Source organism: Andrena cerasifolii, chromosome 5, assembly GCF_050908995.1.
Source record: "Andrena cerasifolii isolate SP2316 chromosome 5, iyAndCera1_principal, whole genome shotgun sequence".
NCBI lineage: Eukaryota > Metazoa > Arthropoda > Insecta > Hymenoptera > Andrenidae > Andrena > Andrena cerasifolii.
Genome location: NC_135122.1, coordinates 6,940,765 through 6,966,032, shown reverse-complemented (window position 1 = coordinate 6,966,032; position 25,268 = coordinate 6,940,765). Strand labels below are relative to the sequence as shown.

Here is a 25,268-nt window from a genome sequence, read left to right as displayed (position 1 = left end):
AGGAAGCCTTATGTTCCCGCGGCTCGCCGTGCCTTTGAGATCGAACCATGGGATAATTGGCGGGTAAAGGGTTGCCACTGCTCCGGCGGGAGCGCGAGCGAACTGTTGCTGACGCTTCAGCTTCGAACTGTTCCCTCGGATCCATCCGATCTACGCTTGCACCCCGCAATTCGGCGTCACCCTGTACATCGCGCGCATCGTAACGCGTGCGGAGGCGACCGCGAAGACGCGTCGCGTAGCGTCGGCTACATATGGCACGCGCTGAAACGCAGCCACTGGCCAAGGCGCCGCGGCGCAGACGCCGGGCGTAGATCCACGTACACTCGAGGCACGAGCGTCGTTTCGTTGAACCGAGGAACATTGGATACTCGTGCGGCGACCGCGACCGCGGCAACACGAACATCCGCGGCTTTCGGCGCGCGAATTTAACGTCCTTTCGCCTCCCCGTCTAGATCCTTATTCTCCTCTCCCTCCCGTCGCTGTACCATGCTCGATCGCGTTACAACTATCCACGAACCATCAACGGGAGCCACATACGTTCCACTACGCGCGCTCTTCGACGGTGAAACGCTGGACAGAGCGAGGAGGTCCTCCTGTGCGCGCCACTAGTTGACGATCTGTCCTCCTCGGGGTCTTCTTCAGGATCCTCTTCGGGGTCCCGTCGGCCTCTTGGCGCGGGGATGACCGTCGAGTAGCGTCGCGCCAGTGGACCCGCAGGAGTGCAAGTGGAGTTGGACACTTCGTAGACGCCATCCGCTGATTAGGGTCCCCAGCACGCGGGGGAGTGAAGAGTGATAGCGGTAGACTGTGAGAACGTTCGGTATCTCGGCAGTGAGAGAGCCCCTAGTACACGTGAATGGGCGCACTGTTGCACTCGATGGTCCACGATGATAGTGATTGTATCCTGTAGCTCCGTCTCGCTCCCGTGGATCGTGTAGCTTTCTGTTGTCGACGGCTTCGACGGTGAAGTAAGTCCGATGGTCGACGTCAGACGTCTGAATTTCACTACTGACGGAAGTCGATCCACGTAATCCTATGTATTCTGTAATTTAACCCTACGCTGCCTTCTCCGCTACATCCTGCGCGTCTGTTCATCAGTCGCCAAGTGCACGCTTACAAAATCCTCCCGGCTGCACGTCCGGTTTCTATTTTCGCGCCATCCACGATCAAACCGGTCGATTTTCCTTCGACCTCGCTCGCCACACGCACGCACCGGGCACTCGTGAATGGAATCCACCACGAAGAACTTTCGGAACGGGTGTATCTTAACGTGTAAACCAGAAAGTGTTTGTGTGCGTCTTGTCTGTCGCCTAAAAACTTTCGAACGGTAAACTATGGGGTCCCGAAATCTGTCCCAGCTGATTATGCCTAGCTAATCCAGACGAATGAGACTATTCTCACAAAAAAAAATAAATAAGTAAATAAAAAGAATTTTTTTTCTAAAATCAGAATCTAAATTTCGGGCGAAGCCGAGTGGTAAAGCTAGGGTAAAGGACCCAATTACTGACACCTAACCAATCACTGGCACCTTAAGCTACTTTACTTAAAATAACGAATAAATAAATTATACTATATAATCTATAGTATAGATTATAGGTTGAATTACATAATTCTTTTTGCGTATGACTTTACAGCGTTTATTTATTCGTTGTTTTAAGTAAATTAGCTTAAGGTGACAGTAACTGGTTAGGTGTCAGTAATTGGGTCCTTTACCCTAGTGTATGAGGCAGTGAGAGCAAAAACGGTCCAACCCACGTTGAATAAAAATTAGTTTCTCCTATTTTTTGTGATTACTACAGCCGCTTGGAATACATTGCTGCTACTACCTCGATTTCGCAAAAAAATGTCGGTTAGTCCGTTTTTGCTCCAAATCCCTCACATCTTCATTCTTTGATAGCCACTCGTTTCATGGTTTTTTCTTAGAAGCCAGCCGTAACTTTGCGAGTTAAAATTCCATCCCGGATCTCGTTCGTACCATCCAACTTTTATTAAAGGAATAATCTTCCAAGCATCTTATATTAGGTACGCGACGGCAATTTGGTGCACCGCGTTATTTTTGCATCGTGCTCGTAGAGGACGCTATGCCGCAACACTGTCCTATTTTCCTTAACATTATTGTTCGTGAGATTATAATTTTAGAGCTGTAGTACGGTCGCACGAAACACGTAGATTTGTAGAGGACCGAGTAAGACGACACTACTGAAACTTTGCGGTAAAAATTCTATCAATATTAAGCGCACGACACTGTACACTTCTACCCCTCGCAACTTATTCAATCCACCCCCTACCACGTTCACCTTCCCCGGCCTCTTTCAGACCTACCCTTGTCGAGCGTCTAGATTTACGTCCGCCTCAGGGTTCATTTCGCAGCATGCTCGTTAGAAAACTTATTTTATTCCAGCTCCTTCTTCCCCTTTATTATTGTAATATCGCCAAAACGCGACGCCGCGCAGGGGAATAATTGTCCGCCGTGCATTTCTACAACAGCTCATTAAAAGCTGCGCTACGTCACGCTCGCTGTCACGCCTTTATCGTTAAATATTGCCCCGTACTTTATGCCGCGCTGTAATGCACTGCGGGTCAAAAACGCCCCGCGTAACATCGCCGTTACAACGCGTCCGTGTTTTCCGCCAAATATACACTGGAATTGGAATATCCGCCGGGGAGCAGGGCGCTTTAAGCATTTAACATCGCTAAAGAGCCGTGCCGGCATTATACAAATGCGAAAGGAAGGGCGGCTGGGCGGCGCGGATCAGATTTAATATCCCTGAAAAAACCGATCGAGGGGAATAATTCCGGTGCTTTTAACGGCAACATACCCGCGCGCAGAAAGCGAGCACGTACATTAATTACCGTTTCACGGTTAGAAAAAGTTGGAGCGGTGAACAATAACGGCCCTGATGAATAATTCGCGCGGAACGAAGGCGGAGCGACGGCGGCGATAAATATTAATGCGCGAGTACAATAACGCGGATCGAAGCCGGAAGTGCGACGCCGATAGACAAGGCTGATCTGGGAAAGGAAGAAGCGACGATGGCGAGTAGCGATGCTCGTGGATCGGGGCCGGTGAACGCGGGGTGGTACCACTCGAGGAATCTCGCCGAGGCTCAAAGAGTAACGTATGTTTCATCTGGCTTCCCAAATCACAGAGCTTCGGTGCTCCCTTCTGTCCTCGCAGATTCGCCAGGCACCCCTCGCTCCGTGAAAAGGATTGACGGATCCAAGAGGTCGCCGCGTACAGCTCCGACACCTATTACGTTGCAAGCACAGTCGACCGTCCTTTGACTCTCCATCGAGTTTATTAGAAGCGACGCGGAAATTAACAAAGAGCGCTGTGAATCGCGCGAGGTAACAATCGATCGATACCGCGCACGACGTCCACTTCTCGCGCTGAGAAGTCGCGGACCTCGCGCTCCCGGCGCCGCAGCCTATTCAGCCCGCTTCAATGCGCGTCCCCTCTGCTTGCGCGTTTTCCTTTACCCTGAAAGGCTCACTTTTCATCGCCGGGCGGACCGCGCTCGCTGAATGGCGCGAGCAAAAGGAGAGGCTTCATCCGGAGAGCTCGAAACTCCAAACTGAAGCACGTCCTTTCAAAGGGTTATCCCCCTAAAACTTTAACCAGCCCCGTTTAGATCGTCGGCCGGCGACAACCGCGCGGACGCAATTTTGCTGATGAAAAATAGGGGTAGGCGACGGGAATCGATAGGACGTAACCCCGGCCGGGGGGGGGGGTTGTTAATTGCGAAACGCTCGTGCACGCCGGCGAACCAGCGGTAATCACGCGGTGTTTGCCTGCGGAGTGTAAATAACGGTCTGGTGTAATTAAATAATGAAACGTCAACGAATGACGGTCACAGATCCGTGGGACGAACCTCGCGTGAGCGTCTGATCTTCTCCTTGCAAACGTCTAATCTATTTCGTCGCGGTGAGGTTCCTCTACCCTTAGCTTCTTTATCACGAAGTTTTATAGCGAGGGAGAAACTTGGAGGTCGACGGAGGCTTCTAGGAATAAGATGTTCGATAGATTCGAAGTTTTTGTCACATATTCGGGGCGAATCGAATCCCGGGGATCTCCGCGGGAAGTTCTCCGCGGGGAAAGGGTGAACCCGGGGACAGGGGAGGATCGCGAAACGACAGCTGTCATTTATATCCTGCCGCCTTGAAAGTTATGGGTCGGCAATGCTCCGGGAATCTGGGGTGGAAATAATAACAGGGATCGGCGAGCGGATGCGCGTTTTCGAGGCGAATAAATCGTCGGATTAACAGCCTCGGTAATTCGCGCTCGCAACGATCCATGGGGGAATATTGCGCTTCGCTTGTGAAACGTTTGCGCTCTGGATGGTTAACGGGGCACTTGGCTTTTATTCCATGGACGTCACGTTTCAAACGATTTTTGCCAATCGTCCCGCGATTCTTTTTTCCAATAACGCGAAAGTAGCCTGGATCGAGGGGGCTCGGGCAAGGAAGGCCTCCCTGAATGCCTGATTTACTTTCGATGGCGCCTCGATGAGAACCGTGGGCGGACCTCGGTGGAAGAAGATCTCACCCGCGTCTAATACCATCCACCGCGACGAGATCAGACGAGCCGGCGATAAGAAATCATAACGCGTCTCCTTTTGTCCCGGGCTTTATCGATCCCCCTCGGGTTTATTGCGATCCGACTGAAGCACATTTCGCTCGAGGCGGAGGCATAATGCTGGTGTGCGTGTGTAACGTCTATCGATGAGCATGGGAGCTGTAACATACAGCGGTCAATAAATCCACGCTCGTCGGTACAATAAGCGGGGACCTCCCACTCTCTCTCTCTGTCTCTGAGAAACGCGATTAAATATTGCAAAGGGATGGATGAACGAAAGAAATTGCCATCGACTGCGCGGCATCATGGCGGCAGAGTTGCGATAAAGGTTGATGGGTTAAGTGAATCGGTCCTCCAAAGCAGAATGGCTGCGAGCGATCCTGCGGCATGCCCCTGTGCGGGGATTACACAAGTTGCTATAAAAAAAGAAGTCCGTGGCTCGACCGCGAGCGGATGAAATTGAATAAATAAAGGAGTGGAGATCCAGGGGCAATTTGTAACTGAACGACTAGCGGGACAACTAAAAGGAATATCTGGCGTGGCTCAACTTTCGGAGTAATTAGATTCGAGGATTTTCCAGGGAAGTAGGTTGAGGGCGAAATGGAATTCGGTCTACGTGCACTGAATTGGAAGCCAAACTGGGGTACCTATAAGTGCAACTATTTAGCCACTTGATTTCTCCAAATTTTAAACCGCTTCCAATCGGTCAAAGTAAAAGTGGGTAGGTACCCTGCTGCCTCTCGAGAAACAATTACCCAAATGCAGGGGTAGTAAACCGCGGGGGCTTACAGTCGCATTTACGATTCTCCTCTCGATCATTCGGAGAGGAGAGGTTTCTTTCGTGTCCCTTGGGAATCGAGAGAAATGCGCGCCGATCGTGCGAAACTTGTCCAAAGACGCGGAGTCGATACGCGTTTTTGCCCACCCCTGCGCTGTGCTCGAGGTGGAGGCAATGGGCGAGCTTTAAAACAGAGTGGAGAAGTCGGTAATGTTTACGGTGCAGTCTAGAGATTCCCTTTGAAGTCGATGGAATACGAAACTTTCGCTGGCTGTTCCACCCTGGCACCGTTCCTTCTTGTAATACACACCTCTGCTTCGAGGAGAATAGCAGACAGAGGAACCGGGAGCCGCGACCCTCGTGAACGCCAACTTTCGCCGGCCGCCTCTCCATTTAACGACGAGTCCCTTTATTTCGCAAAAGAAGTCGAGAGAAAAGCGGGATCCCTGGATTTTTTAAACGAGACCACCGCTATTCAGCGGAAGAAGCCCCATTCACGTGGGGATTCGAGCCGAGTAATTTGTTCGCGAAATTTGTCGTATTCACGCCCAGCTTTACCGTGGCATAATGCCACGAGGAAATTAGCGTAACACAATGAGCCATGAGGGGGCCGTACATTCGAGCTGCCCGGCTTTTGTGAAAGGAGAAAAGTAGCGTTGCACGTTTATGCATGAACTTGTGTGCGACACAAATTCTGGCAGAAGCTTCGCGGGTGCCTTTTAGCCCTTTATATCGTTCTTTATACACTTTTATCAGAATTTATATCGTCCTAGGATCGCACCCTCTTCCCACAGACTTGGATTGCGGTAGAAGCACGCTTCAGTGGCTCGTCGTTGCAACCCCCGAAACAAACCCACGATTTCCACTTGCCTGGCCCCGCGAGTCAAACCCACGATTAGTGTTCCTGATTTCTCCATATTTTTTGTTTCTCGAGAAATCGGAAATCAGAGCATATTTCTTGAGAATTCTCGAGAATTCTCGAGAAATTGAGAAATAATACTGCAAATATTATATTTTTGGAGTAATGTTGATAATGTTTATGAAAAACACTAGAAAACTTTAACTAAACGATTATTCCTGTCTAATTTATACAAAACTTGCGTAAACGAAAGAATAGATATTAAATATAATTGGTAAATTTATTTAGTTAATACAAAATTTGTACAAAGCGAGACATTGTTTTTTGGTTTTAAAAATTATTTTTAAATAGCACAATGCGTCTAATGTAGCGTCAGCGAATCTATTTCTTTTTTGTGGCAAAATCTGTTACTGTTATATTTTCACGTTTTACGCATATCTATCTTGGCTGTTAAATGAAAAATGTTATACGGGATACAATAGTCTTATCTCCTCTTTTCTGAATTTCTTCTTTAATAGGCACAAGAGAATCATTAAGTACTTAATTCAGTATACAATTTTTTAAAATTTTTAAATAAGAATTTAAGAGCACCTTCAGCAGTTAATATCGAATCTTCTGCACTGCGATTTTCTAATATTATTAATAAGATGTATTATAAATTTTAGATGTGTTTATACGTTCGCGATTAACTACTAATACATTCATTTACGAAAATAAATGAGATTTATAATATTTTTCCTAGACTCAAGTTTCTCGAGAAATTATAGTATTTCTCGAGAAACAAGAAATACGCGATTATAAAATTTCTCGAGAAATTCTCGAGAAAGCATTCTTGAGAAGAAACACTACCCACGATCCATTAACCCCGATCGAGTAATTCTAGGACGATCTTTGGCAATCACGGTGAATTTCTGCTCCATCGCAGGCGACCATCGAGCAGCGGCAACAGCCTACGAGGCCTAGGCGACCAGCGGCCACGCTTCCGTTCCCGGTTATTCCCGCGAATTAGCGCGAGGCTGGCTTTAATTAATGCACGATCAGCCGCGGCGGTAATTAACGCGACCGTAGCTGCAGAGATCGATCGATTAGAGGGCAACAGTTCGTCGTGGATTTCTCGGGGACTGACAAGCTTCCGCGGCGAACGTTGAGAAGAAGAAGCAGCCAATGGTGTACGCATAGTGGGAGCGGTGAGAGTATAAGAAAGGTGGCAGCAGAAGAAAAGGGTTCGAGGAAAGCCTGAGAAGATCGAAGGGACTGGGGCAGAGTTTGCGGTGTTACAGGAAGTCGACGAAATAGAGGGTGAAACGAGGTAAGATGTAGGAAGCAGGAATGGAAGGAGGAGAACAAAGCGGAGGACTGGAAGACAAAGCCTCGGGGCTATGCAGGAACTTGAAGAATTAGAAGGAAAGCAGGCTTGAGCGCGGGCAGCGAGGGGATAGGAACATCAATTAAAGAGCAAAGCAGAGAAGCGGAGGGCAAAGTAGACAACTGGTTGTGCTAAGGGGACAAAGGGGAGTCGGGAAGGTGACACGGGAGGGTAACGAAGGGAGCCGAAAGAAGGAAACAGCCTTCGAGTAGACGTTGTAATAACAGCGGCTCGGTGGGGAGAGCTAATATGAAGAGAAGGAAAGAAGATTAAGTGGCCTCGAGTACGAAAGAGGGCGAAGAACGAGACGACCCGTCGGAGGAAAGGGAAAGCCGATCCACTGAAGAACCGAGCCATGACGAGGTGGAAGCATGAGATTTCAGAGTGGCTGTCTCTCCACGCCTCGACAATGCTACATCGACCACCGCCTCTCACGTCACGTATCGAGATCCATTGAGGGGCGAAAATGGGTGGCGATCAGTCGACGCGGAGCGCGCCTACCCCCGGTGAAGAGGGTGAGTACTCTTTCTGCGCTTGCTTTCTGCCAACTGCGTGTAATATTTCAAGGTGAACGACCGTCGCGTGCCTCTCCTTTCGACCGAGAAAGGGGTTGGTATTAGCAGCTCGATAGGGGCGAGAGGCCGAGCGAGCTCGGTCTAGAAGAAATGTCAGTGTCGCCTCGTAGGCGCCTTCGCGAATTGCATTGTCAGAAGCAATATCGCATATTCTACCCCTTCTACCGTATCAAGTGCAACTAACACTTCTCCAACATCTCTGTATTTGCCGGTGGCGGATTTAAGGGAAAAAAGCGCAGGTGGCAAACGTTCCGAGGGGCTCATTTTTGGGGGAAAATGAAGAGGTAGTTTGCTAAAAACGGGCCAAGTGCGGTAGTACGAAAACAAGATATAGGGTCAACCAACCAGTAGGCAAAGAAATGTCAATTATAAATTTCAACATTATTGTATAATTTTATAAATGGAGTCTAGTTGCACTTTTAATATCCTATATTTTTCGTTACGCGTATTAAGGGGTCTTTTATTAAGGAAGCCTTTATATTTAGAGAACCTTCAAGTGATGGACAATAACTTAGTTATTGATAAATATTTTTAAATAAAAAAATTACGATGCACGGCACTAGATGCAATCCATAATAGGAAACAAGATTTTTTGAGAAATGTGTTACAGCTTTTGAGTAAAAAATTTCCAAAGACAAGAATAAATAATTATTTTATAGAAATTTCAAGAAAATTAAATTTACATGCAATTTCAACAGTTGTTTTGTCGTTATACATAAATATATTCAACTATTAATCTCAAAGGTCCATAGATTCAACAATTCAGTCATTCACTGGTTGGTTTACCCTAGTGCTAAGATACCCATACCTAAACACAATTTTTTGTGGAGATGTGGACTTCTGGGCAGGGGCCCAGGCGGAAACTGCTCATCAGCCGCCCTGTTAAATCCGCCACTGGTATTTGGGTAACTTCGCTCGTGGCCCCAAATTTGACTCCCACAGAATTCCACAGCGATGCAGTATCAATTCCCCCCCAAGCCATCTCGCGACAACTATTCAAAGAGGGCTTCTAGTCGCGTCATTGCAGAAACCGTTCCGCTTCGTCGGCGAGGTGTTAATTAGATCTGGTGCATCGTGTGTCGAGGATCGAAAGGCGGGAAACTTGGAGCTGCTCCAAATTTCCATCGCTCGAGATCTCGCCGCGGAACGTCGGTTGACAGGATACGACGAGACGATTTTAGGGAGCGAACCGCGTCGCGAGCATCAACGATGATAAACTTCCACCGGCTCCGTTTAGTTCGCTTCTACCTAGCGAGTTCTAAAGCGTGCGCGCCTAAGTTCCCCGTTAATTGGCTCCTTTGTGAGGTACGCGCCCGGCCCCATCCACTCCCAAAAACACCTCCATTGTTCCCTCTGGGTTAAGGGAAAGCAGGAGTGTCTATGAAACATTGACCTTTCGGATCGTTTAAAAAATTCGCTCCACCGCCACCGTTCGTTCTATTAAACTCACCCCTATTGTTTCTCGTTACAGTGAACTTCGATCACTTTCAAATCCTGCGCGCTATCGGGAAAGGCAGCTTCGGCAAGGTATGCAACCGAACCTTTCAATATTTTTTTTACCTTTAATTAAAACCTTTGTTCCCCGTTTGACGGCTCGTACCGTTGCACCTAGGTGTGTTTCACCGCATTGCCGTTTCCATCCCATTTCCTCTTCTCCGCAACGGGTATCGGCGAAATGCCGCCCTCGGCATTTAATGAAATCTGCGATTCTAAAATCGTCTCATTTGCCGGATGCGGTTTAATTACTATTCAGAATAATTATCGAGAGAATAATAGCCACAGTTACAGGGAAGATATTAATCGCAAATTCATATTTCGTCTGTGCTGGGAGACGCGCAACCGATCGGCAGCGAGAGATTTATCATACGATAGGCATATTGACTGGAATATTATTACATTTGAGAGCACCACTCGCGCTATTCATTAACGAATTAGCGCCTGATTAATCCGATTTATGGCACGACTAATCGCGTTCGCGAAATCGAAAATCTCCGGTGGATGATTGCTTTCGTGCGCTGGAAATGTGAATTTCATAGCTAACCCGTTGCTCGTTAATAGCGCAAGCTGGAAACATCAGACCATTCTTTCGTCTCGAATTCCCCGCCATAATTCTGTAACGGGGAGCTTGAAAGATGGCGAAACATCCACGCTGACTACGATCCCATCCGCGATCCACCCTACACTCGTTAACGACCCAAATTTCCGTCAGAAAACCCTCGTCCTCTATTGTCTCCAAGCTGCACCGTATTCCACATTCCTTCTCCGCGAGCACTCGCCTCCCCGACAAGCTTTATTACTGAAACAAGGGCTAATTACCCCCCCACCCACGGCCAGCCGTAATTCATCCGACGCCCGGTTGCGGGCAATTAATTACTTCTTAATAGGTGTGCATAGTGCAGAAGAGGGATCGGTCCGGGAACATGTACGCGATGAAGTACGTCCACAAGGGCGAGTGCGCCGAGAGGGGCGCGCTCAAGAACGTGGCGCGCGAAGTGGAGATCCTCTCGCAGCTCGAGCACCCCTGTTTGGTGAACCTATGGTTTAGCTTCCAAGGTAAGCCGATTGCTTTTCATCCCCGTGCCCTCGAATTCCATACGGATCAGCCCCCATTACCGATCCTCCGCGGTAGATGTTCGCCTGCAACGCTTGCGACTCCGGATCGACTCGATAATCCCTCCAGCCACCGCTTCCCCCGCTAATTCTACCCACGATTATCTGCGCGCCTCCCCTCGGATCTCTTGATTAACCGAAGAAACTTCGTTGCACCGCTCAAAGCCCCAGGCTTCCGCCTCCTCCCTCGCTGATAATCCAGGAGAGTTCGTTCGTGTCCACGAATTCTTGGAAGCGGATAGTTGGGAAAGCAGCTTCTTGGGCGGATTTCTTTTGTCGCAGACGAGGAGGATCTGTTCATGGTGTCGGACTTGCTGCTCGGCGGCGACCTGAGGTACCACATCCAGCAGGAAGTGGTGTTCACGGAGGAAAGCGTGGTGCTGTTCGTCGCGGAGATCGCGCTGGCTCTTGATTACCTGCAGGCTCACAAAATCGTTCACAGGGACATCAAGCCCGACAACATCCTCCTGGACGAGGAAGGTAAGGGCAGAGGCCACGCTCTCTCTTCGCTGCTTTAAACATTCACTTCGTCTTTCCCTCGCTCCTCCCGCGCCGGCTTCGATCAACCAACCAGGCAACCCCTCTCCGTTCCTCCGAGCTGCTAAGTAATTCAAAGCTTCCGGAACCTCTCCGGAAGGAAGTGCTCCCTCGTATGAAATCTTCAGCGCGACGTAGGCACGCTGAGAACGTGGCGCGTGTGGGGATCTTACCGATTTACGAGCGTCGCGAGTATTATAACCCTTGAAAGGAAAAGCTCGCGAAGAGGCAGTCGCTGCCCTTCTTCCCGGTGCAATCGAAAAGCGAAGAGCCTGCGAAATTTCTCCCCGGCTCAGGGACTCGCCGTCCACCTCGCGGGGAATTGAATCAATCGCCGGTAAAATGTTAATTTCCCCGTAAGGACGCAGCCTCTTTCCCATGGGGTAATTGCGGGAGAGACGCCGCACCTTCGGTATCTCAGGGTTATCGGTAATGAAATACAACACTGTCGATTTTATGTGCTTCAGGATGTTCGTTTAGTTTAGATTAATAGACGAGAACGTGTTTCCATTATTACTTTTTAAGATTTTGCTAACCAGCGGCCGTAGCCGTGATGGAAAACACCGGTTCTCGTTAGATCACCGAAGTTAAGCATCACGGGGCGGTGTACTGGGGAAAGATGGGAGACCACCTTTCTCCCGGTGCGCTGCTGCTGCTGGGACCCGAAGGAGAGAGGAGGGAAAAATGAAAATGACTAATGTTCGTTGGGCAATATAAGCAAAATGCTTGAAACGCCATCCTGTGTAAAAACACAGGAAAAACAAAAATACAAATACAAGATTTTGCTATTTTTTAGGCAAGCCTCCCGCACTTTGCCTCAATAGTTATACGTAGAGTTTATTTTTGCTATCGTAGTAGTTAAAAAATCATAGCTTTTCGTGATATAAATTTTGTAATACGTTAAAGGAACTCTGTGGAATATTTCTCGGACAGAATAGGTCATATTAGGCAGCGTCTCTCCTAAAAAATGGATGTTTTTAGTTTCAATTTTTTAAGGGTGACAAATATTAAAGTTTTGATTTTCTTTAATGCCAGTAGTAGGGCAAGATGTTCAACTAATAATATGTACCCTTGGAACAAATTTTCATTGCAAAATTTAGACACGGTGACAATTTTGCGTAAGGTGCGGCAACTGTCCCACAATTAGCCTACAGGTAATTCGCCTCCATCGATCTTCGCAGCAATTCTCAGCCGCGCTCCGCGAATATCGCGAGATTTCCCCGGTGGATATGTCGCGGGAGCAATGACACGCCGTGAATTTCGCATTGTGTAGAACGTGCGGAGGAATTTCAGCGAACGGGACATCCGAAGAAAATTTCGAGGGTGGCAGGGAAATGTTATTTCCGGTCACCGGGCTCGACGCGGCTGTGTAATTTCGCCTATTCGCGAACCGTCACCACCGGTGCTAACGGAGGTCCCCGAACCGGAAGATTGCGAATAAATCGCGTTAGACGATTTACTTTTAAGCCGCGGAAAGAGCGCGGGACCATAAGGGGACTAGGCAGTCAAATCGCTCGGAAATCAACTATTCTCTGCGAATTAATTGCAAGAAGATGAACGCAAGCACAGACCTGTTCTTTTACTCAATGTCTATTACTATCGCGTAGAGTAAACAAATATTTTTTTTGTCCACATATCTATTTTACAAATGCTTGACGTTTTTAGCTGTCAAATCTACAATTTTGCGAATTTTACTATAAACCAAGGGGCATTTTATTGAGAAAAGTTAGTCCTTTCGGAAAATGCAATAAAAAAATCGATTCTTCGACTGCCTAGTCCCCTTAAGTGGCCATACTTCGCTGGTTTGCATCACTTACCTCGCGATTCGAAGATCGCGCAATTTTGTTCCCAAAAACGCTGCCGACGTTAATTGAAACGGAGGGCCGCAGAATTCCGCGCGTTCGCTCGCGACCTTAACGAGTCGCGGAGCGTGTTTCACTTTTCCGGGACCGTGGAAATCGAAACACATATTCCCAGATAATTGGTTGCAAATGTATCGGCCTGTTACAGGCAAACGAACGCTGGTAAATCCGCGATCGTTAACAATGCTACAGGAAGGATCGAATCGAAGCGTCAACCGAGGGCTCACCAACGTCGAGTTCCCCCGAGCCAATAACCGAGCCAGGTCCCCCGAAAATTGCGCGGAATTTCCAAACTATCGGAATATCGACTTCGGTCCGCCCCTGTTACCGTTAAAACGCGGCCACGCGAGGGAGCCGAAGTAAGGCAGAGTTCCCTGGATAACGCGAATCCGCGCAGCTTTTGCTCCAGTTACAGATAATAAATACGTTAGCGCAGCTAGAAATTCCGTGGTTATATACAGAAACCGCGGGAACCTGTTAGCCGCTGTAATTCCCGGGTTAACGTGCGCCATTAACCGCTAAGGAATTGCCGTAACGCGTGGAATCTGTTGGCAGAAGGAAAGGAAAATGAAATTTCAAGCGCAGGCTTGATTTGCTCGCCCGCGATTTACAAGCCGCGCGGATTTCTCTGTAATTCCAGCTGAAACCTCAAACTCATCGCATCAACGTCCGCGCGCGCCCCCCCTCGACCGCCACGTTCCACCCCGACGATGTCAGTAAAAGAGGAGCTCGTGCGGTTTCAATTTTCCCATCACACCCACGGGGCCAATTGCTCTCGATACGAAGGCTCGAGGGTGCCCTAGCCGGCGCGTGGTCGCGCCCGCTAATAAAGCCACCCCCGCGAAGCAAATCATCCTAAATGAAGAGCGGAGAATGAAATTAGAAGGTCTCGCCCGCTCGAAAGGGGCACCGCGCTCCTTTAATTAACGGCCATTGGATGTAGTCGCCGAGCCCGAATATATTCAACGGCACGCTCCGCGTTGTTGCGAACGTCAGCCGTTCGCGTCCGAGAACGGGAATCCGAAATTCTGGCTACGGAGGGGCGCGCTCCCCTGGCGGACCATGGTTTCGCTTCGTTTGCATGTCAACCGATCCGTTTACGTCCGATTTCGACATTATCGCGGACAAACGTAGCAATCAGGCGTGGGACGTCGCGGAACCGTGCGAACGTGTCGCAGCCGTTCGCTTACGTTCGGTGCTCGCGATCCACTTTGCCGAGGGGACCCCCTTGCAGCTCGATTTGTGCTCGCTGCAGCGGGCTCGATGAAAGCGGCATTGCTTGTTATTGCACGCAACGTTATCCGACCGTCTGCTTTGAAACGTTCGGCGCCAGTGGAGCTCGGTCCATACTTTATCCGAGCGAGGCAACTCCGGCGAGTTCGGAGACGTTCCTCGATGTGGAGGGACACGTATGCGGTGTGTTTAATATGAACTCTGACGGTAATTAAAGTGGCCGGCGACGGAGCCTCGGAGCAGATATCGAAGCTGATTCAATATCGATGTGGTTGTCTCGGCTTGGCGAATATGTAGCTTCTGTGCCCTCTGAATTATGCGCCACGTGACGTCTTTACGAAAGTCTGACCGTGGGATATTTTATGCCGAATGAAGCGACTCACTGCCGTTGCTCCGGTTGCTGCATTGCCCAGTGGGATGCTGGGGCTCGCGGGGCTCGGAAATCAATAGTATTTACATGGAATGCTGCACAGCAATACCGGCAATTTGGCTGAGTAGGGAATTTATTGCTGGCCATTCTAGCTCCCCGTTCCTCTCTCTCTCTCTCTCCCTGATACTCTCCAATTTCCTCTTCTCTGATCCCTGCTGCCCAAAATCCAGCTCCATCGCGAAGGCGCTACTCTTGGCATGAATGGGGAAATGCATCAGACGCGCATGGATCCGCTTGACAACGGTCCCCAGGCGACTCATCCTCCGAAACGCGATGCAATTATGAAAATGGGAGACCTCTTTCAAAAATCAACATCGTTCCCGGAATGGGGACGACCCACCTTTGAACAGAGAGGGGAGTAATGCTCAAGTTTAATGAGATGAATGAAGCGCGAAAATTGCAGGCTGAAAGTAGCTCGAGCAACGGGGACGGTCGAACGAGCTCGATGTAAAAAGCCACGCAAGTTTTTGCGCGCAAGAGGCGTTCTGAAGTGAAGTAGAAATTTGCAGAAGCTACGTTCGAGTCACGGTCATGATCGAGCACCCTTCTCTTTTTTGTCAACTTCCCGGTACATTGGGAATCAATGGGGGTTGGCTGTCCGAACTGCACCCCGGTGCTCGTCCATGCAGTTTGGAAAAACCTCCAATTTCCTCTCCGGCAACGGTGCGAGTTCTCCTCCGCGGCTGGCTGTCCCAGTTGCACGTCTATCAGCATTGTTCCCCAACAAGTTGCATGATTAAGCGACTGCTCGTCAAACTGCTCGAATCGTTCGCTCGCGCCACGACCGTTAAGTTAACCGCCGTCGAAGGCTGCGCGTTCAACCCTTCGGGAAGAGTGGAGAACCGCTTTCGAAAGTTCACGAAAGGTCAAAGAACGGGCACAATGGAGAACAGCATTATATTCCGGTGACGTAGCTGGCCGCAGATCCGGTCAATTTTCCTCTCTCTTTCCTCGCCGGACGACCGGCAGAGACTGACTCAGCCTATAAATAATTTCACGCTTTCCATTCGACCCTGAAGCTACCAAAGACCCCGAAATCCTCTCCCTTCGACCTTCCGCGCCGTCCTCGTAGCCACTGCCCTCGGCGCCCGTTTTAATCCGTGGCGAGGGATCAAAGGGGGTTGAAAAATGATGAAATATGAAGTCCAACATTCAAGGAGATATCGGATTCTATCAGAAGAGACTTCGATGTACATTCTGGAAATTTCGTTCCCCACGATTCTCATAGTTCGATTGCTTTAAAAATTAATTCCTCTAGGAAATTCGAGTGGTCGAAGACGACTCGGGCTACCTCCGAATGCCTTTCAAGTTCAGAGTTACTTTCAAGTGTTAGGAATCAACTGACTCGCATTTGTATTCGACGGAGGTATCTACTGAAGGGAGAGGCAGAACAAAACAACATTTATGTGAAGGGTAAGGGGGAAATACAGGGGCCAAATAAAGTAGGGGTTTGTGGGCTACTACAGCCTTTTAGTGATGTAATTAAGATGTTAAATAAGGAGTTTTTTTTTATTGATAAGATTAATTTATATTAATATTATTTTAGAGTAATTTTAATTTTGCTGTTGTCTTTAGCAGCTTGGCTAATTTATCCATTTTTTTAATGCCTATAGGATAAAATTTGGTAGTTTGTATCTAATGAGAGTAATAAGTACAGAAGTGTATCCTGTAATAATTGGTGGATGAGCCTCTAATTCTAATTGGAATGCCACAAATCAGCTTCATCGAGAGAATTAAGTTTTAATACTTTAGTCCACCAGTAAAGAAACAGGGTTCAGTGAATTTATTTGCGTACTTCATAACACGAGGCTTATACCCTAATTAGGCATCAGAAAAAAATAAGCAATAAAATAATAATTTTCACCGTTTAGTGCATTTTTATTTTTCTGAAGTCGGTTTTATTCTTTCATAAAATTCTTTATTCCCCTTACGCTTCACGTAGCATTCCACAGTTCTGGACAGAAGTTTAGAACAAAAGCTTCACCATCACCTAGATTCCACACATTTTTTATGAATTTTTCTGGCAAAGCCGATGACAGAGGCAAAAATGTCATCGATCGTTCTTTCCACCAATGTGCGCGACACGCACCGTTCTCGGTGTCAGAATCGCTTAGCATCGACTACCGAAGCCCGCCAATCCTGACTGATTAAAATCGGAATCCAACGGAGCAACTTGGAGGGAGGGGCTGAGCAATTTCGTCAGTGAATTGAAATGATACCGCCTGCATAGCGACTGCATAGTTCCGAGAGCCAAACTTAATCTCGCCAGGGGATGAAAAACATCCTTCCTTTGGTTCAGTTTACAAATTGCTGCCTGACGCAGCCTCACTTCGCGAAAGGAATTCGTGTTCGTACACCCTGTGTATCGCCGCATTTCCAGCTTCGCTGAGTGAAATTAGAAATTGTGCTTGCAGCGTGACGCAATTTCGCGAATCTTATCACGTGCCTGACGGACCCTCGGGTGTCGCTGTGAAAAGTTAGCCGCGGGAAAGGAAAATTATTAAGCAGAAGCTGAAAAGAGGATTGTACACTCTCGAAAGGTATTCGGAGCCTGCTTAAAGCGAAGGGAGATCTTTATTAAGCATCCGCGAAATTGAGGAACGCTCGGGCGAACGTGAAATCGCGGTGGCAGTAATTTAGAAGTGAAATCAAAAGTGGGGATAGAGGCGGATGAGAGTGCTACGCCAAAAGTGGATGTCCAAGGGCACGGTAACCCTAATTTCCTGCCGCGCCTAGCCGACAGCTGCTTGAACCCTGGGATTGCTTCTGCATCATTTAAAATTACGAGCCGGCGTGTCCGCTCTGGCTGGCAGGCGTCGCGTCTCTTCTAGCCTGGAACGCTCCATTGTCTGTAAAAAAAAGAAAACATCCTACCGGGCACAAAGCCCCTGCTTTTTAACCCTTTCACGGTGAACGGCTGTTAGACGGAGTAGCCGTGCGATCCAGGCTTTTAAAAATTCCCTTGGAAATTACTGGCCGGCGCGGGGCCCGCGTTAATTCCATCGGGGAACTTTCTATTTGCCCTAGCGTTTCATCCCTTGAAACGCTCGCCGGATTTCAAGCACCCCTGCCTTCTTTCGGGCGCTCGCGTTTAATTTACAGAGCCTCGTCGTTTCGCCGGGCTGACTGCCGGGGTACAAAAGAACGCGCGTGCGAACGCGGGTGTTGCCCGGTGGAAATTGAATTTTCAACTCGCCAAGGTGCTAATTGCACGGGAGTTAGGACGAGATAGCTGTTAAACGCGGTGGAAATTGACAAATAACTGACCCCGGTGCGCAGTTACAGCAGCTCCCACAGAGTTGGCCGAAGGAGGAATCAGATATTCGTGAGCCACCAGGCAGCGGGGATGATCGATTCAACTCTCACTTGCAGAGCTACCGAAATAGCTGCTTGTTGTAGGAATCGGATAGTTGTCCTGTATAGAACCCGCGGACCGAGATAGGAACGTCAGACAAATGAGGGCACGTTGCTACTTAAGGGGTCATGTACGTTTCTCAGCGCTGAAACGTAGTCGATGTTAGCGAGTGATTCAGGGATAAACTATTAATCCGATTGGTTTAATTCCTTTTGTGCTTTATAGGTATGGTTGTATGCGTCAGGTATGAGAATTGGAAATTTTTGAAAAATGCGGGTTTCTCTCGCAACATCATTTTCCAAGACGGCCTCGATAACTGCCTCGCCGTTCATCCGATTAACTTTATTCTTTGTACACATATTCTACGCAAGATTCGTTATCCGGTGGCGGTGAACTTTTTCAATTAAATTGAACCAGTTTTTAATGACAATAAAAAACCCACGACTTCTATAGCAAAAATCACGACCCTTTTCTTCAAAGTGTTATCGTTGCCGTAATTTTTTTTTGGCGCAAAAATAGCGACGTCACCGAATAACTGCGATCCCAAAGATTGTTAAAAAATCGGAGATTTTTTATTCAGACCGATCCTGCAAGCTGAATTGTGCACACGGTTTGGAGCGACGCCACTAAACTTGTTTAGCACATTTTTAAACATTTTCCTATTCTCAGACCTGCTTTATAATCTATAAACATGTATCTATGTAACAAAAAAACAATTAAACCAATCGGACTAATAGTTTATCCCCGAATCACTGCCAAACATTGACCACGTTTTAGTGCCGAGAAACGTATATGCAAGGGCGGATCCAGAGGTAATAAAATAGAAAAATATTATGACACTGTGTATTATTCTGTATAAATAATTAATGTGAATTTAATTATTTAGGCTATAGTATCAGATAGAGATATTAAAATATAAGTTACAAGCAAATTTTAAATCTTGCAAAAGAGGGTTAAAAAATTTACTTATGTACTGTTACATATTTCGCCCCCTCAACGACAGGCTCCTGAATCCGCCTCGACGTATGTAAACCTTTAATAAGACAATCGCTGGGAACCCTCCGTTTCCAGTGATCGTATCTAGGAGCACAGAAATATGGGGGAGCTCTAAATCCCTATCAACCGAGCCCTTCTACTCGCTTTCCCTGGGAACTTTATACATTTCCATGTCAAAGAGTGGAGCACCTGACTAGCGTTGAAATTCCCTCCGAGGGCCCCGTTTCGTAGGGACAGCGGGACACTCGATCCTGGAGGTTGATCGAAGCCACGCAGATGACACCTCAAGCTGACAGCTGCGGCTGATCGGTCGCCAGCTGACGATTAATCGATTCCGCTACGTTACACAACGAGGGAAAAGCAATGGGACTCGTTCGGTGACGAGTGCGCCTGACGAGTCGCGCTTTCGCGACGGGGTAATGTCCCTGATAGATTCGTTCGGCTTGCGTAACAACGATTACCCTCTTCTGCCCAGGACACGCGCACGTAACGGACTTCAACATCGCGACGGTGCTGGAGGACGGGGAGCTGGCCACGTCCATGTCGGGGACGAAACCGTACATAGGTACGAGTCAGTCGTGAGGATGTTTAATCGGGAGTAAAATTCCGAGATAGCGCGTTCTTAATCTACTGGTGGGGCGAAGTTAGAACATTTGATGATGGGTTATCGAACGATTAATATTTTCACGAGAAGCGTGAGTAATTGAGGGCTCGGATGCAACAAGGGGGCTAGCGCTCGAAAATGCGAGAAAGTATTGTCCAAACGCCGAGAAATATTAAACAACGTTTAACAACATTTAATTTTCCAATATTTCTTAGCGCTTGGACAATACTGTTTCGCATTTTCGAGCCCTAGTCCCCTTATTGCATCCGAGCCCTCAATTAGCAACATAACTTTGGGGTAACATTGGCATGATTTTGGAATATTTTGTGATACAATATAAAAATTGACATTGTTACATTTGCTTTAAGGGGCCACGCCACCCTGAAGCCACTAACAAAAAACAGAGTTAGGGATTTTTTTGTTCGTGTAAATAAAAATATAGAGCTTTCTATAGAACATTACATCACTTGTGATTGTACTACAAGTGTGAAAATGCATAAAATTTATATTCTTTTCCTTCTTTAATACTTGGTAAGTAGGTACGTAACTGCCAATGTTACTCTGTACTGCCACTGTTCCCCGAGTTTACGGTACTTCGAACGAGTAGCACGGTGGCTTCTAAGGCGTTTGTTAGTTTTAACGATGCTTCGACACAGCTCCAGAGATCTACATGTGCTCCTGCGAAGAATACGGAGTCCTTGGCTACGGTTTCTCCGTGGACTGGTGGAGCCTGGGGATCCTTGCTTGGGAAACCCTTGCCGGGGAACGCCCTTATGCTCTCCACTCCACCACCTCGCACAGAGAAGCTTTACGGATCCTACAGGTGAAATTGTCGATAAAATCCTTTTATACCTTCCATCACTGACAATGAGACTACTCTGTGTCCACGGAGTTATATTTTCCCTTTGGATCGCTTCTTGCTACCCCCAAGATATCCCTTTACTCCCGCAGAATCTTCCCTCGTTCTTTGTCCATTCCTTATCTCGTTAATGATAACGTCCCCGCCTTTTACGAGCACTTCTGGCTGTGTTTCTGTTTCCACTGGCGCCGCTCGAGGTTCCTCGCGGCAAGCTGTATCCTTCCGAAAAGGATTTCGCCAGGATTAAAGGCAGCTGTCACGAAGTGCCCAAGGTGTAACGTTGGCGAAATATCGGCTGTCTTTCACGAAAGAATATTGCTCTCGCCAGGAACCTCCGAGGAGTATCGACTCTCGCGTGAAATCGCAAAAGCCTCCTCGACCTTCCTAACAAAAGAAACGCCCTCCAGGAGGAAAGTCCGACACCCTCTGGATGGAGCTCCTCGATACGCGAGCTCCTAGACAGACTACTAACCGTGGCGCCAGGGGCACGGGTGTCCACCTTGAAGGAACTGAAGCAAGTGGGGGTGATGAGGGACCTGGACTTCGACAAAGTGCTGAACAAGCAGATCAAGCCAGTCTTCGTGCCGCCGAAGGATCACCTCAACTGCGACCCAACGTTCGAGCTCGAGGAAATGATCATCGAGACGAAGCCACTGCACAAGAAGAAGAAGCGTCTTGCGAAGCAGAGGTGAGGGGGTGCACAGCTCTGTGAACGTAGCTTACAGGGGAAGGACCGAAAATTGAAAGAGTTATGAAATTTTGGGGATATATATTTTTGTTACTGCCCAAATTCACTCCCAGGGGGGTGAAATTGACCTCTGGAAATCCGGCTACTCTCTGACTTTGTGTTATAACTCGCGAATTGTAAGAACTTGAAGTTACCAAATGATAGACCTAATTAAAACAAGTGACTTTTGTCTGAAAATATTTTTCTATCTATTCCAGAAAATAGCCGGATTTTCAGGGGTCAATTTCATCCCCTTGAAGTAAATATTGGTAGGAAAAAAAATGCGTAATACATACCTATAGGGTCATTCCACGCGAAATCGGACACTTTTTGGAGTAACATTTCGGATGTGGCTGAAATTTGAATATGTTCTAGCCTTTAGGGATATATAAACATATCTCGAAGGATTTTTGACAATTTTGAAAAATGTCGATTTTACAGCTGCTTGAAGGTAAGTGCTAACTTTTTTTCAATAAATTATAACTATGGAAGTAGTAAACGGATGGGGATGAGGTTTACGGCGAATTGTAGAAGAGACATTGAAGTTTTAAGAAAAAATTATTTCAGTTTCAGAAACAAATTTTTTTAACCATATTTGTGCAATTCAAAAAGTCAGCACTTACCTTCGAACAGTTGTAAAATCGACATTTTTCAAAATTGTCAAAAATCCTTCGAGATATGTTTATACATCCCTAAAGACTACAGCATATTCAAATTTCAGCCACATCCGAAATGTTACTCTAAAAAGTGTCTATATGAAATTTAAGTGGAAAATACAAGGAATTTCAATTTTTCCTGTTTCATGACATTCCCTATTTTTCCCCTTGCTCTGCAAATCCCCAAAGTTTCATAATTTTCTGAATTCCCGGGTTAGGAATCCTCCCTTGTTACAATCGAGTGGACGCAAATAGTTATCCGCGATCCATCGAGCCCTGAACAATCTTTGGGGTTCACCCAGGGTTGAAAGCGACCTGAAACGTCTCGAAGCCCGTGAGTAGACACGGGTCCGCGTTGTCCGTGCGCATACCGGAATTCTCCACTCGGCGTGGGGAGCGGAGTTTCTCGAACACTCGATTTCTCCCATTATCCATGCAGATCCCTGAAGGTCGAGCAAACTCCAGAGGATGCACTTGGGCTCGCGGATGCCGCGGGACCGAGCGGGGATCTCAGGAGATTAGCATTCATCCCGGAATACCGTGTATACAATCGGGAGCGCGAGATGGAGAGGCAGGAGAGAGAGAGGAGGGAGAAACAGTGGGAAGAGGAGCTGAACACTGCCATGATGGGTGCCGAGGAGAGGCTCAAGTGAGTTACAATCGCAATCATACTCGCCCTCCATACGCAAACTCCATTTAACAAAAGTATTTCACAACGAATTTCAAAGCGATCGTTAGAAGGTTTAACGAGCCATAGAATTCTATGATATACGACCCTTTCCCTTCGCTATTAATTGGCAATTACTTTGAAATACTGATCGGAATAAGACTCCAAAGAACCGCGATGAATCCCGCGCCTCTACTTCAACCCCAGCCAGAAGATCAACGTGTTCCAACCCAGCGGAAGTCGTGAAACTTACATCAGCCCACGGTGAATCCCCTTCGAGGAACTACCCCCGCGAATAATCGATGCTTGCGAAGAATCCTCGAGCTCCCCCGGGAGATAAAACAAAGCTAGTGATAGGGAGCAACGCTGGCTCTTTAACCTCCCACAAATTCTGCCTGGAGGAAAAGTTACGAAGGTTCTTTGCAAGTTTCGATCTCGCTCACCGCGATGCTTCTGGCCTGCAGCCAACTGCAGCAACAGCGAAACTTTGTCCTGACCATTTAGCCCCGCACACGTGGGGATACGCTTCCAATACGCTCCGGAGATCTCTGCGCCCCCACATGTTTCTCCAGTACAGTGCAACCCCGAATTGTCGAGACGGAGGTTCACCGAATTCTTTCAGCCGAATCGAGAGCTTCAGCTTCTCTGAATCCCACGTGTCCGTCGTTTCCATTCCCTCAGAGGGTGGCTCGTGATTGCAGAACGAAGCGGCAGCCAGCGCAGCGAGCCGGCAACCGGCTGAGCGTCTCGACGACGAGCGTCAAGACGCGCATAAGCGCATCCCCGCGGCAGACCAGACGCGGCAGCACTGCGACGTCCTCCGACATCGACTACATCGACGCCAGCCCCGAGCCATCCACCTCGTAAATTCCTCCGCAACGGTGGTTCCTGCGCCGGGAACCGGACGTCGGGGAGCACATTTCCAAGGAGGGTGTTTCTCGAGCGTCGCGGAACACCGCTGTCCGAATTTACCCTCGCACCCTTGTTTACCTCCATCCCGCGACAAAGAACACCCGGAGGGAGGAGAACACCTCGACTCAGTCGTTCCATCCTTTCATTTCATTCCAAGAACGTTCTTCGGCCACCCCGTGGGCCAATGTGATACTTGTGCTTTCACCTTTCAGTAAAAGTAGAGTAGACGTAGAAGATTGAAGTATTTTCTTTCTGCGTTCAATTTTTCAGCGAGGAATTGCAAAATTCGAGAATATTCCTGCCTCTGGAGCATGGGCGTCCGGACAGGTGGGCGAAAGGGCAGTCGCCCCTTCTGGCTTCTGAGAAAAAAATGGCTTACTTTTAAAAACTGATCTTTATTTAGTTTATGCTAAAAAAAGTGAATATTTTTAAATTTAGGTTTTAAATGTTTATTCCACTCACTATACTCGCATAAGAAATTCTCAAAATCAGGCTGCCTTTCCGGGCTCTACAGTGGCACCCTTAATTATATTCACACTGCAAAATCGGTTCAAAGAAGCAAGAGGGCTACTCCACTCGCACCGCGCGCTCCGTGATCCGATTTGTCGATGGCATCGCCAGGGTTGTTGTTTCTTTACTATATTTTTCTTTCCCGTCGCCCCAAACTTGCCCCCTCTGGAAAAAAAGTCTACGGACGCCCTTGTTTTGGAGTTCCTTTTACAAAAGTCTCCATGAAGTTCATCCCCACCCTCCCTCTGCCAATGGAACTATTTATGCGCCCCGTGCATCCCCCTTTCTCAAACAGCAATGTACCTACTGTTTATTTTCATAAGAGCTGGAAACTCGACCAAGCGGAACACACTGTTAGCGGGAAACCGAAGAGAGAAGCCGGGGGAAGGAACGGAAGTACCGTTTCCCACGAAAAAGTCCGCGTAAAGTGGTCCACGAGGGAGATCGAAGTTTCGTGCAGCTTGTCGGTGAACAGAGCTCGTACGTGGTACTTTAACTTTCCTCCTAGAGAAGCTACGACACCCCCGAGGCAAAGACAATTTTGTAAGTAAGCCGGGAGAGAAGCAAGAAAAGGGCCACGACTACTTCGAAGCTTGTAAGAGCGTAGATAGATAAGAATCTCACATTTTAATCTCAGACTATTATCATTCGTATTGCGACATTATTCGATCACGTCGACGCGTTGTCCAATGGCTCAGGATCCAATCGACGGCTGCGCTGTGGATCATCGACGACGAACAACGAGAACGATGTAATTTTGTAAACCGAACGTGAAAAGTATATAAGAATGTTATAACACGTGATCCGGGGGTTGGAGTATTCGATGACTCGGCACACCCGCTCCCCTTTATCGGTCGCAATAATTTCCTCCGCAGTGTTTAAACAAGGAAATTAAACGATTTCTACTCGATCGGCAGATTGGAGGAGATCCATCATCCAGCGGGGGTGGGATAAAGCGCTAGTAAACCTTGCGTTGCCGCGGAGTCCTCCCGATTCACGACGACTAGTGTTTAGGAAGGAGGATTACAAATGGGGATTCGGCATAAACTAGCGCGTGGCTCGCGAAGGTGCGCTGAATAATCGATAACGCGGGCGCCGTTTCGCGGAAAAAGAGCCGAGGGTGAACCGAGGGGGTGAACTCGTCCATTTCTCCCGC

The 25,268-nt window shown here is 48.0% G+C and overlaps 1 protein-coding gene across 1 annotated transcript; it reads left to right on the top strand.

Annotated features, from left to right (window-relative positions):
* The first annotated feature begins 244 nt into the window (after nt 1-244).
* LOC143369426 (serine/threonine-protein kinase 32A) lies at nt 245-24,915 on the top strand. The gene is made up of 10 exons (XM_076813329.1): nt 245-968; nt 7,139-8,094; nt 9,626-9,681; nt 10,539-10,707; nt 11,047-11,244; nt 19,653-19,742; nt 20,438-20,604; nt 21,048-21,328; nt 22,463-22,672; nt 23,392-24,915. Exons 2-10 carry the CDS (start codon nt 8,046-8,048, stop codon nt 23,555-23,557), a joined length of 1,386 nt encoding a protein of 461 aa, XP_076669444.1. The 5' UTR covers nt 245-968; nt 7,139-8,045; the 3' UTR covers nt 23,558-24,915.
* The last annotated feature ends 353 nt before the right edge of the window (nt 24,916-25,268 follow it).

Coding starts and splice junctions, on each gene's coding strand:
- LOC143369426 (XM_076813329.1), top strand. CDS start 8,046: ATGGGTGGCGATCAGTCGACGCGGAGCGCGCCTACCCCCGGTGAAGAG. Junction 8,095..9,625: donor GCCTACCCCCGGTGAAGAGG/GTGAGTACTCTT, acceptor TTCTCGTTACAG/TGAACTTCGATCACTTTCAA. Junction 11,245..19,652: donor CATCCTCCTGGACGAGGAAG/GTAAGGGCAGAG, acceptor TCTTCTGCCCAG/GACACGCGCACGTAACGGAC.